Below are 13,746 nucleotides of genomic sequence, written 5' to 3'. Positions count from 1 at the left end.
TTTCTGGGGGTAACGGATTGGGTAAGGATTCCAGGCGTTCGAGAAAGTGGTTGGTGTCTTTGATGAAGGATGGGAGACTGCATGTAATGGGTTGAAGGTGTTGATCTACGTAGGCAGAGATACGTTCTGTGGGGGCTTGGTAACCAGCTATTTAGGAAAAAAGGACAGGTATACACTCGCACACACACATGTCCATCCACACATATACAGACACAAGCAGACATATTAAAAGTTTGGGCAGAGATGTCAGTCGAGGCGGAAGTGAAGAGGCAAAGATGATGTTGAATGACAGGTGAGGTATGAGTGGCGGCAACTTGAAATTAGCGGAGATTGAAGCCTGGTGGGTAACGGGAAGAGAGGATATATTGAAGAGCAAGTTCCCATCTCCGGAGTTCGGATAGGTTGGTGTTAGTGGGAAGTATCCAGATAACCCGGACGGTGTAACACTGTGCCAAGATGTGCTGGCCGTGCACCAAGGCATGTTTAGCCACAGGGTGATCCTCATTACCAACAAACACTGTCTGCCTGTGTCCATTCATGCAAATGGACAGTTTGTTGCTGGTCATTCCCACATAGAATGCGTCACAGTGTAGGCAGGTCAGTTGGTAGATCACGTGGGTGCTTTCACACGTGGCTCTGCCTTTGATCGTGTACACCTTCCGGGTTACAGGACTGGAGTAGGTGGTGGTGGGAGGGTGCATGGGACAGGTTTTACACTGGGGGCGGTTACAAGGGTAGGAGCCAGAGGGTAGGGAAGGTGGTTTGGGGATTTCATGGGGATGAACTAACAGGTTACATTTAAATGTGTCTGCTTGTGTCTGTATATGTGTGGATGGATATGTGTGTGTGTGCGAGTGTATACCCGTCCTTTTTTCCCCCTAAGGTAAGTCTTTCCGCTCCCGGGATTGGAATGACTCCTTACCCTCTCCCTTAAAACCCACATCCTTTCGTCTTTCCCTCTCCTTCCCTCTTTCCTGATGAGGCAACAGTTTGTTGCGAAAGCTTGAATTTTGTGTGTATATTTGTGTTTGTTTGTGTGTCTATCGACCTGCCAGCGCTTTTGTTTGGTAAGTCTCATCATCTTTCTTTATATATATATATATATATATATATATATATATATATATATATATATATATATATGCTTGTGTATGTATATGTGTGGATGGACATGTGTGGTGTGCGAGTGTATACCCGTCCTTTTTTCCCCCTAAGGTAAGTCTTTCCGCTCCCGGGATTGGAATGACTCCTTACCCTCTCCCTTAAAACCCACATCCTTTCGTCTTTCCCTCTCCTTCCCTCTTTCCTGATGAGGCAACAGTTTGCTGCGAAAGCTTGAATTTTGTGTGTATGTTTGTGTTCGTTTGTGTGTCTGTCGACCTGCCAGCACTTTCATTTGGTAAGTCACATCATCTTTGTTTTTAGATATATATATAAACAAAGATAATGTGACTTACCAAATGAAAGTGCTGGCAGGTCGACAGACACACAAACGAACACAAACATACACACAAAATTCAAGCTTTCGCAACAAACTGTTGCCTCATCAGGAAAGAGGGAAGGAGAGGGAAAGACGAAAGGATGTGGGTCTTAAGGGAGAGGGTAAGGAGTCATTCCAATCCTGGGAGCAGAAAGACTTACCTTAGGGGGAAAAAAGGACAGGTATACACTCGCACACACACACACATATCCATCCACACATATAGAGACACAAGCAGACATCTCACAAGCAGACATATTTAAAGACAAAGAGTATATATATATATATATATATATATATATATATATATATATAATTTTTTGGGGGGGTGGGGGTGGGGGGGGGGGTGGGGGGGGGTGTAGTTTGTGAAATAAGCAGAATCATGATACATGACACAACCAACTATAATAATTAACTTAAAACATTATGTCGTCATTCTGTTCTTCAGACTCATAAAAAATAAATGTGTCTTTCCTAATAATACCATTATAAATATATACTTCCAGAAAAGTAGAGCAAGAAAACAGCATGTCAACAAAAATATATAAACCCAGACTGCAGATTAATACTACATTTCAGACAACAGAAGGTTTGCGTTTAAAGCTTTTCTTATCATAAAGAGCACCGTTATGGTGCTCGGCATAAAGTCAAATGGTCACACCAGACCTTTCCAGCATTTCAACATAGCATATGTTCATAATCTACATCTGCATCCATACTCTGTAAAGCCACTGTGAAGTGCATGTCAGTGGATACTTTTCGTTGTACCATGTATAAGAATGACTTCTTAGATGTCTTAGTGCATACAGTAATTAGTATAACATTTTCTTTGTGATCCATATGTATAGCAGACTGGTATATATTCCTAGATACCTACATAATATTGGGTCTTGAAACTTTGTAAGTAAGGTTTTACAGGATAATAGTGTCCATCTTCAAGCATCTGTCAGTTCTGTTTATTAATCTTACCATGGTGTTTTCCCATGGGTCACACGAACCTGTGACCATTTGTGCTGTCCTTTTTTGTATATGTTTAATACCACTTGTTACTCCTATTTGGTACCAGTCCTATTAACTTGGGCAATATCCTAGAATGGTTCCCACAAGTGTTTTGTAAGCACTTTCCATTGTAGATTTATTGCATTTTCTTAGTATTCCACCAATGAACCTAGTGTGCCACCTGCTTCACCTGCTACTGAAACTAGTTAAGAAACTCAAACCACCAAGATAGCAATTGAAATTGCAAGCATGACTGTTTAGGTTAGACTCAGTATCATAGGTGGATGTAAAGTTGTAATTGGATCTGTTTATCTATCAACAACCAGACTCAGCCTCAGGTGTAACAAAAAACTTTAAGAGAAAACCTTCAGTTCACTGGAATGAGTGTTCCCCAGTTGTACTATCATTATTGGAGGAGATGTAAATCTTCCACAGTCTATTGGGGTAATTACAGGGCATCCAGCGAAGGGTTTCCTGATCTCCAAATTCAGTATCTTCGAACCTAAGATCAATAGACGACTGCAACAGAAGGTATGCATAGTATGAAAGATATAAGAATTTTATGCAGAAGTTACACAGAAGTCTCAAGTAGTCTGAAAAGTTGCTAACAGATGGCACTGTATGCTGTGCAGTTTGTACTGTATCAACATGTATAATTAAACTTATTCTCTGCAAGCAGTCTTTGCAATCACGTCACAATCTTTTTGAATGTGCGCCTCTTGCAGTACGGATAGTGCAAATACACAGTGAAATTTGCCATCGCAAATCCACCCATGCTCCAGTAATTATGCAATAACCAAACACAATGATTCTATTTCTGAAGTATTCATTAAGAAAGTGAAACATCTGTTCAGTGTGATGTGGTCTGGCCTCATCTTGCATGAGCCACTCGGTGCCTAGTTGGTCCTCAAATTGCATCAAATGGACTTGACACCTCTTTCAGAATGCCTATTTTGAAATACGTGTCGGTGACAAATTGTTCCAAAATTGCAATGTAATGTTCATTAGTGATAATTTTTCATATGAAAAAAGGGCCAACAATGCCTCTGCTGCATACCATAGCCCAAACAGTAACATTGGGAGACTACAGTGGTTTCACTTTACACGAAGTGGGATTTTTGGAACCCCAAAATCAACAGTTTTGTTAACACACAGCCCTATTCTGTTGCAAGTATGTCTCATCTGTGAACCAGATGCAGCCACCATCAAATCCTTCATTATCAATTGTTGTGAGAATCTGGTCTGCAAAGTCAGTCCTCTGTTGCACAGTCATACAGGTGGCTTTGAAATTTGAATGGCAATGTGTGGACTCTGTCTCAGTATTTTTTGCATCTGGAATGCTTCAGCCAGTCTCTACTGCAATTCTTTTCATAGATTTCCTTGGATTTTACTGAATAATTCCAGAAACTGTGGTGACACCTTCAGGAGTAGCTACTGTTTTCCTGTGGCCAACATTCTCTTGTAGATGATCAGCCACATTGCCTATTTGTTGGAATTTGATGAAGAGCTTGCAAATGAACTTCTGTATCAAATACTTAACATCTTTAACAATAAACATACTGTTTGTTGCACTCATCTATTGATATTAGTTTTCAAGACATTAAATTTTTAAATCAGGGACTTCTTCACTGGACACTCTATAGTGTTTTGCAGGTCATGGCTGTGACATGAACTCCTGCAAAATAATATTAAATGCTTCCTCTGTAAGCTAGTTGGAACAAATTATTTGGAACATCACTTTTGATGGAAATATATTAGATCAAATTGCAACAAATGGACTTGACACCACTTTCAGAATGCCAATTTTGAAATAGGTGCCAGTGACCATGAAGCAGGTGTAATAACACTAAAACACAAAGGGCACCTAAAACAAGAAAGATGATTTACATGTTCAGTAAGCTAGACAAAAAGGTAATGATGTCATTTAAAAGAGACTCAGAACTTTTCCCTCTTGGAAGGAGCATAGGTGAACTGTGGGTCAAGTTTAAACAAATGCAGTGGATACATTCGTACCTAGTAGACCAGTTCATGATGGGAAATTCCATTTTAGGAGTGGTGTTCCATTGCCCACTGTAACTTGACAACAACCTAGTCCATCTCTATGCCACTCCCAGTCCCAGCCCAATCCCTGTAGAAAACCCAGGTACAAAGCCTGCCCAATGCACTCACCCAGCACTTTCTACTCAGTCCAGTAACGTGCTTGTCATATACCAGCTCTTCTGCAATCATTACACATCTTTTTATACTGGTATGACTACCAACCAGCAGTTCACCAGAATGAATGGCCACTGCCAAACTGTGGCCAAGAGCAAAGTGGATCACCCTGTAGTGCAACATGCAGCTGAACATAACAAGCTTGATTTCAATGGCCACTTCACAACCCAGACCATCTGAATCCTCCCCTCCACCACCAGCTTTTATGAGCTTTTATCCTTACACATTTTCTGCTCCCAAAATTATCCTGGTGTCAACCTACAATTAACTAACATTCCTACACCCTCCTCCCCACAGTTTCCACCACCCCTGTACCCTCACCTTCATTCTGCACCACTCTCTACCAATGTACCCTCTTACCTTTACCCCTTCTCTGTTCCTCTCCTTTTCCACTGCCTGTACCCCTCCTCCCCCCTCCCTCCCCCATAGCCACCTGATGCAGCACCTGGATGTCTCATTTTGCCACCTTCTAGTCCCCACATGCTCTGCCAGACAGCACTCTCTCTCCCCCTGCTCATACCCTGCTATTCCTTCCTCTTCCCTGACCCCATTTGGATGTGTGCTTTCTTTCAATGCAACAGCTCCAGTCTGGCTTGAGCAGCCAGAACTAGCGATTGTGTGAGTGAGGTGTGCTGCTTGAGTGAATGATGTGTGTTTTCCTTTATTTTCTGGAGAAAGCTTTGGCTGAAAGCTCAGGGTATAAGCCTTTTCATTGTGCCTGTCTGCAACTCAACATTTCATCTTTATGGTGAGCGGTAACTTGTCTTTTTCATAATTGTTGATATTCCAACTTGGACTTTCCATTGTTAGAAACACATTTTTGGCTTTTTTTTTCTTCACTTCAGTCTGATGTAGCCACCATATCCATGCACTGATAGCTGTGCCACAGACAGTCATGACATGTGATTAGAATTTGGGTTTTTGGAGAGGTCCTGCCAAAGAATTTTGCTACAGTAATCAGTGAAGGCTTCACATACCATCCTAATGGTGGCAAAGGACATTTTAGTTACCATTTGCCTACTTGCAGTTGATAATATGCTATAATATGGTTTCATTCTATGGACAATCAATAAAATCTCCAAATGCTAACTTGAAATAACTGAAAGTCCTGGATGGAATAACACCACCTCTTGTCCTGTCACAGGCATACCCTACCACATCAAAGGAAGAAGAATTTTGCTACAGTAATCAGTGAAGGCTTCACATACCATCCTAATGGTGGCAAAGGACATTTTAGTTACCATTTGCCTACCTGCAGTTGATAATATGCTATAATATGGTTTCATTCTATGGACAATCAATAAAATCTCCAAATGCTAACTTGAAATAACTGAAAGTCCTGGATGGAATAACACCACATCTTGTCCTGTCACAGGCATACCCTACCACATCAAAGGAAGAGCTACCTGTGAAAGCAGCCATGTGATCTACAAACTAAGCTGCACTCACTGTGCTACTTTCTATGTAGCATGACATCTAACAAGCATCTAACACAGTATGAAAGGCCACCAACAAATGGTGGCCAACAAACAAATCGACCACCTAGTTTTTGAACATACTGCCCAACACAATGGATTTCACTTTAATTACTGTCTCACAGCCTGCACCATCATGTGGATTCTTCCTAACAACACCAGCAACTCTGAATTGCACAGGTGAGAACTCTCCTTACAACAAATCCATCATTCCTGTAACCTCCTGCCCTCAACCTACACTGATCCTTGTCCTCCATTAACCTACCACCTTCCCTGTTCACACTCCAATACTGATCACACCTTCTATCCCACAACTGTAGTACTAGTGTTTTTCCCTTCTCTACTTCTCTCCTCTCCCCTCCTCCCTGCCCCCACCCACTCCCCAGCACAGCCACAGAGTGCTCCACCCAGTAGACATATCCTGTCTCCACCACATCTCTCACACTCCCACAGGCAGCACAGTATCTTTCTCCTCCTTACCTCTACCACCCATCCAGCAGATTGCTACTCATATCAGACACAGTCGGGCTCCAGTGCTTGGAGACAGTGGCTGTGTGTGTGTATGTGTGTGTGTGTGTGTGTGTTTGTGTTTGTGTGTGTGTGTGTGTGTGTGTGTGTGTTTGTTTTCTATTTCAGAAGAAGAACTTTGTCTGAAACCTGTCTTTTCCACTTCGTGTGACTCAGCATCTCTCTATGTGGTGAATTATTCAAATGCTTACATGTTTTTTTCTCCTGAATGTTTCAGGCATGAATGTTCATGATACAAATGCCACACCTGAAAACAAAGGAGATTACTTGAGTAGCGAGATCCCACTGGACCAGAAGTCTGGACACTCTTCTGTGATGCCAGAGATAACTGCAAAAGTCAACCCATATGCCACATTTAGACTAACAGATGAAGAGAAAATGGATTCCTTGATACCTGATGTAAGAACACTGTAGTGTATGACATGTCTCATTTAACATAAAATTTTAAGTAAGAATAATTGCATAAAGGGAGGAAAGTACTGCTTTCAGTTTTAGAAAATATCTGAGAGGTATTTAGATGAAATTCTAGGTTTTTTACATTTAAATGTAACAGAAACAACAGCAGAGCTGCTTTTTATGAATTATTTAGTAGTTGTAGTATTGTCATTGGATGTGGTAGCTGGATCCTGCATTCATCTGAAAATTATACACAGAAGAGTCAAAGAAACTGGTACACCTACCTAATATTGTGTAGGGCCCCCACGAGCAAACAGAAGTGTCACAACAAGATGTGGCATGGACTCAACTAATGTCTGAAGTAGTGCTGAATGGAACTGACACTATTAATCCTGCAGGGCTATCTATAAATCCAAAATAGCACGAGGGGATGGAGATCTCTTCTGAACAGCATGTTACAAGGCATCCCAGATGTGGGCAATAATGTTCATGTCTAGGGAGTTTGGTGGCCAGCAGAAGTGTTTAAACTCAGAAGAGTGTTCCTGGAGCCACTTTGTAGCAATTCTAGGCCCTTGGGGTGTTGCATTGTTATGCTGGAATTGCTCAAGTCTGTCAGAATGCACAATTGACATGAATGGATGCAGGTGATCAGACATGTCACCTGTCAGAGTCATTTCTAGATGTATCAGGGGTCCCATATCACTCCAACTGCAAATGCCCTACACCAGTACAGAGCCTCCCCCAGATGGAGCAGTCCCCTGATTATATGCAGTATCCATGGATTCATGTGGTTGTCTCCATACCCGTACACATCCATCCACTTGGTACAATTTGAAATGAGACTCGTCTGGCCAGGCAACATGTTTCCAGTCATCAACAGTCCAATGTTGATGTTGATGGGCCCAGGTGAGGTATAAAGCTTTGTGTTGTGCAGTCATAAAGGGTACATGAGTGGGCCTTCAGCTCTGAAAGCCCATATTGATGATGTTTTGTTGAATGTTTCACACGCTGACACTTGTTGAAGGCCCAACATTGAAATCTGCAGCAGTTTGCGGAATGCTTGCACTTCTGTCACACTGAATGACTGTCTTCAGTTGCTGTTGGCCCCATTCTTGCAGGATCTTTTTCCAGCCACAATGATGTCAGAGATTTGATGTTTTCCGGATTCTTGATATTCACGGTACCTTCGAGAAATGATTGTACGGGAAAATCCCCAGTCTTAGCTACCTCAGAGATGCTGTGTCCCATCACTCATGTGCCGACTGTAACACCGTATTCAAACTCACTTTAATCTTGATAATCTGCCATTGTAGCAGCAGTAACTAATCTAACAACTGTGCCAGACTCTTTTTGTCTTATAAAGGTGTTACCGACTGCAGCATTGTATTCTGCCTATTTATATATCTCCGTAATTGAATATGCAAGTCTAAACCAGTTTCTTTGACACTTCGGTGTATTTCAGTGCTCAATCTAGCCACCATCCTCAGATGAGACACTATGCTGTTACTCATTGAACTAGTAGCAACGAGAGATGACCCATGTATCTCCATGATATTACTGAAAGAACAGGATCTCACACATCCATATCAGCACTGCCTCTTAATTAGACCCTGATCACATACAGTGCTTTAGTTATAAACAATAGCAAGTGTAATAATTTTTATTGAAGATTTCTATTAAAACTCTCCATTGGCTGATACAAAGAACCAATAAACAGAAAAAGGTAATGAGAGAGAGGGGTGATTTCTGGTGTAGCATCATTTCAGCAGAATGTAGCACAGCATGATGTCATCTGGTGGACTGCTAAAATACTATCTTCCGAATGCCACACACAGAGTTTTTTGGTAGCTGCCTTCATCACTTCCACACAGTCTATGAAAATAAAAGTTTCAAACCTGTGTTTCATTCATGTGTTTTTTTCCCAAATTATCTGTGAGTTAAATTCCTTATACAGGCACATACATAATCCAGTTATCCAACACCAGCACTGTAAACACATATTTTATCCCAAATCAAATATTTTATGGGGTGAGGCATTTGGCTGTTACAATCTAATTACAAATGCACACATATCAGTAATAAACACAAGTTTGACAGTGTTGTACTGTACTGACTGCAACAAAATAAACATAATGCAGAAATTACAGTGAAAAAGATCAGTGCTGTACTTCAGAAAAATTAAAATTTGTCAGAAAAATTAGAATTTGTCAGCACTTTTGTTATCTGATGGAATGTCTAATTTTTAAAAACAGTGAGTACACGACTTTTATATCAGTAGGCTGTGACTTCCTGGGTCTGTGCCACAGGACAGACCACATGATTGAGAAATGCAGGTTCCCCCCTAACTACATGTCAGAGCCTGCTACTTAGATAGCTGACTGTGTGTGGGGTGCACACAAGGGATTTCTAGATTATGCGTCTCTCTATCCAATCCAGGTAATGATAGCTTTTGGAAACCAAGAAATGCCTCCAAAAGGTGAACATATTAAAATAGTAATAGTTAACTGCCAAAACATTTGCAACAAAGTGCCAGAGTTTTAAGCACTCTTGAAAAGCAGTGAAGCCCACATAATACTAGTTACAGAAAGCTGGTTGAAACCTGAAATTGATAGCAGTAACATTTTTGGGGAAAATTTGAGTGTATACCAAAAGGGTAGGCAAGTGGGATATGGAGGTAGTGTACTTGTCGCAGCAAACAAGAAACTCAAATCCACTGAGATAGAAACTGAAGCTACATGTGAGACTCTTTGGGCAAGAATCATTATCAAGCGTGGGCATAAAATGATAATTGGCTCCTTTATTGCCCATTAGACTCATCTCCTGACATAACCAAAAATTTTAGACAAAACCTTGGTTCACATGTATGTAAACTCCCCAATCATTGATGGAGATTTTAATCATAAACCAATTAATTGGGAAAATTACAGTTTTGTTAGTGGTGTGCATGATAAGACATTCTGTGAAGCATTACTAAATGCCTTTTCTGTAAACTTCCTAGAAGAGATAGTTAGGAACCCCACTCATGATGGGAATATGTTACATCTAATAGCAACAAATAGACCTGACCTCTTTGAGGATGTCCATGTCGAAACTCGTATTAGTAACCCTGACACAGTTGTGGCAACAATGATTACCAAAGTACAAAGGCCAATTAAAACAAGCAGAAAGATTATGTGTTCAGCAAAGTAGATAAAAAATCAGCAGTGTCATATTTCAACAAGGATCTTAAAACTTTCAGCACAGGGCAGTAATATGTAGAGGAACTATGGCTCAAGTTGGAAAGAACAATTGACATATACAACAGTTAATAATAATAATAATAATAATAATAATAATAATAATAATAATAATAACTTAGAAGATACAAAAAAAGTGAAAATAGAAGGAAACAAAACCAAACATTCAACAGAAACCAAAAGAAATTTTACCAGACAATAGGTAACACACACATTAAAATAGACAATCCACCAAACGTAACAGACATGGAACACTTCTGGAGCAACATATGGTCAAGCCTGGTACAACATAACAGACATGCACGGTGGATACAAGCAGAAACAGACACATAGAAGATGATACCACAATGCCTGAAGTGATAATTTTGCAACATGAAGTCACCCGAGCAATTAATTCTACGCACAATTGGATAGCCCCTGGAAAAGATAAAATAGCAAATTTCCGGCTACAGAAGTTCACCTCAACACATTCACATCCAACTAAATTATTTAACAGTTACATTGCAGACCCAAACACAGTCCCTGATACACTTACACAAGGAATAACGTATCTGAAACCTAAAGATCAAGCAGACACAGCAAACCCAGCAAAATATCGCCCCATAACATGCCTACCAACAATATACAATATACAAAATATTAACTTCAGTCATTAGACAGAAATTAATGACACATACAACACAGAACAAAATTATAAACGAAGAATAAAAAAACCCTGCTGCAAAGGAGCACGAGGTAGTAAAGAGCAACTGATAATAGATGCATAGGTGACACATCAACAAAGGTCGCTACACTACGCATACATTGATTACCAAAAAGCTTTTGATAGTGTACCCCACTCATAGGTACTACAGATATTGGAAATATACAAAGTAGATCCTAAATTGATACAGTTCCTAAACATAGTAATGAAAAATTGGAAAACCACACATTATATCCAAACAAATTCAAATAATATCACATCACAGCCAATACAGATTAAGTGTGGAATATACCAAGGACACTCATTCAGTCCTTTCTGGTTCTGCCTTGCTCTGAACCCACTATCCAACATGCTAAATAATACAAATTATGGATATAATATTACTGGAACATATCAACACAAAATCACACATTTGTTATACATGGATGATCTAAAACTACTGGCAGCAAAAAATCAACAACTCAACCAATTACTAAAGATAACAGAAGTATTCAGCAATGATATAAATATGGTATTTGGAACAGACAAATGTAAGAAAAATAGCATAGTCAAGGGAAAACACACTAAACAAGAAGATTACATATTGGACAACCACAGTTGTAGAATTTTGGAACACGTATTATGTTCGAGTATAATGACTTTTCTGGAGACTAAAAATCTATTCTGTTGGAATCAGCAAGGGTTTCGAAAAAGACGGTCATGTGAAACCCAGCTCACGCTATCCGTCCACGAGACTCAGAGGGCCATAGACACGGGTTCACAGGTAGATGCCGTGTTTCTTGACTTCCGCAAGGCGTTTGATACAGTTCCCCACAGTCGTTTAATGAACAAACTAAGAGCATATGAACTATCAGACCAATTGTGTGATTGGATTGAGGAGTTCCTAGGTAACAGAACGCAGCATGTCATTCTCAATGGACAGAAGTCTTCCGAAGTAAGAGTGATTTCAGGTGTGCCGCAGGGGAGTGTCATAGGACCGTTGCTATTCACAATATACATAAATGACCTGGTGGATGACATCGGAAGTTCACTGAGGCTTTTTGCAGATGATGCTGTGGTGCATCGAGAGGTTGTAACAATGGCTCAAATGGCTCTGAGCACTATGGGACTCAACTGCTGTGGTCATCAGTCCCCTAGAACTTAGAACTACTTAAACCTAACTAACCTAAGGACATCACACACATCCATGCCCGAGGCAGGATTCGAACCTGCGACCGTAGCAGTCGCACGGTTCCGGACTGCGCGCCTAGAACCGCGAGACCACCGCGGCCGGCGTGTAACAATGGAAAATTGTACTGAAATGCAGGAGGATCTGCAACGAATTGACGCATGGTGCAGGGAATGGCAATTGAATCTCAATGTAGACAAGTGTAATATGCTGCAAATACATAGAAAGATAGATCCCTTATCATGTAGCTACAAAATAGCAGGTCAGCAACTGGAAGCAGTTAATTCCATAAATTATCTGGGAGTATGCATTAGGAGTGATTAAAAATGGAATGATCATGTAAAGTTGATCGTCGGTAAAGCAGATGCCAGACTGAGATTCATTGGAAGAATCCTCAGGAAATGCAATCTGAAAACAAAGGAAGTAGGGTACAGTACGCTTGTTCACCCACTGCTTGAATGCTGCTCAGCAGTGTGGGATCTATACCAGATAGGGTTGATAGAAGAGATAGAGAAGATCCAACGGAGAGCAGCGCGCTTTGTTACAGGATCATTTAGTAATTGCGAAAGCGTTACGGAGATGATAGATAAACTCCAGTGGAAGACTCTGCAGGAGAGACACTCAGTAGCTCAGTACGGGCTTTTGTTAAAGTTTTGAGAACATACCTTCACTGAAGAGTCAAGCAGTATATTGCTCCCTCCTATGTATATCTCGCGAAGAGACCATGAGGATAAAATCAGAGAGATTAGAGCCCACACAGAAGCATACCGACAATCCTTCTTTCCACAAAAAATATGAGACTGGAATAGAAGGGAGAACCGATAAAGGTACTCAGGGTACCCTCCGCCACACACCGTCAGGTGGATTGCGGAGTCTGGATGTAGATGTAGATGTAGCCTACATAGAAGTGATGGAAAAAACAGATGCCTATAAATATCCAGGATACAGACAAAAAGTAGGATTAGATAACACAAATATTAAAGAAAAACTAAAATATAGACAAAGACTAACAAAAATACTGAAAACAGAATTTACAGCAAGAAACAAGACAAAAGCTATAAATACTTACGCTATACCAATATTGACCTATTCATTTGGAATAGTGAAATGGAGTAACACAGAACTAGAAGCACTCAATACACTTACACGATCACAATGCCACAAATATAGAATACAAAACATACATTCAGCAACTGAAAGATTCACATTAAGCAGAAAGGAACGAGGAAGGGGATTTATCGACATAAAAAAACCTGTGAAGCTTTCTATATGGGAATGACCAGAAACAAACTGTCCATTCGCATGAATGGACACAGGCAGACAGTGTTTGTTGGTAATGAGGATCACCCTGTGGCTAAACATGCCTTGGTGCATGGCCAGCACATCTTGGCACAGTGTTACACCATCCGGGTTATCTGGATACTTCCCACTAACACCAACCTGTCAGAACTCCGGAGATGGGAACTTGCCCTTCAGTATATCCTCTCTTCTCGTTATCCGCCAGGCCTCAACCTCCGCTAACTTAAAGTTGCCGCCCCTCATACCTC

At 40.7% G+C, this 13,746-nt stretch overlaps 1 protein-coding gene across 1 annotated transcript in view; it reads left to right on the top strand.

Moving 5' to 3' along the window:
* LOC126260279 (Down syndrome cell adhesion molecule-like protein Dscam2) overlaps nt 1-13,746 on the top strand; it is an 81,850-nt gene that overhangs the window by 54,567 nt on the left and 13,537 nt on the right. The window contains exon 9 of the mRNA XM_049957605.1: nt 6,914-7,095. Coding sequence (XP_049813562.1) covers nt 6,914-7,095 — 182 coding nt within the window. The remainder of the gene's footprint in view (nt 1-6,913; nt 7,096-13,746) is intronic.

Source organism: Schistocerca nitens, chromosome 5, assembly GCF_023898315.1.
Source record: "Schistocerca nitens isolate TAMUIC-IGC-003100 chromosome 5, iqSchNite1.1, whole genome shotgun sequence".
Lineage (NCBI taxonomy): Eukaryota > Metazoa > Arthropoda > Insecta > Orthoptera > Acrididae > Schistocerca > Schistocerca nitens.
The sequence above is the reverse complement of the archived record's forward strand: the minus strand, read 5'-3'. Positions and strand labels throughout refer to the sequence as shown.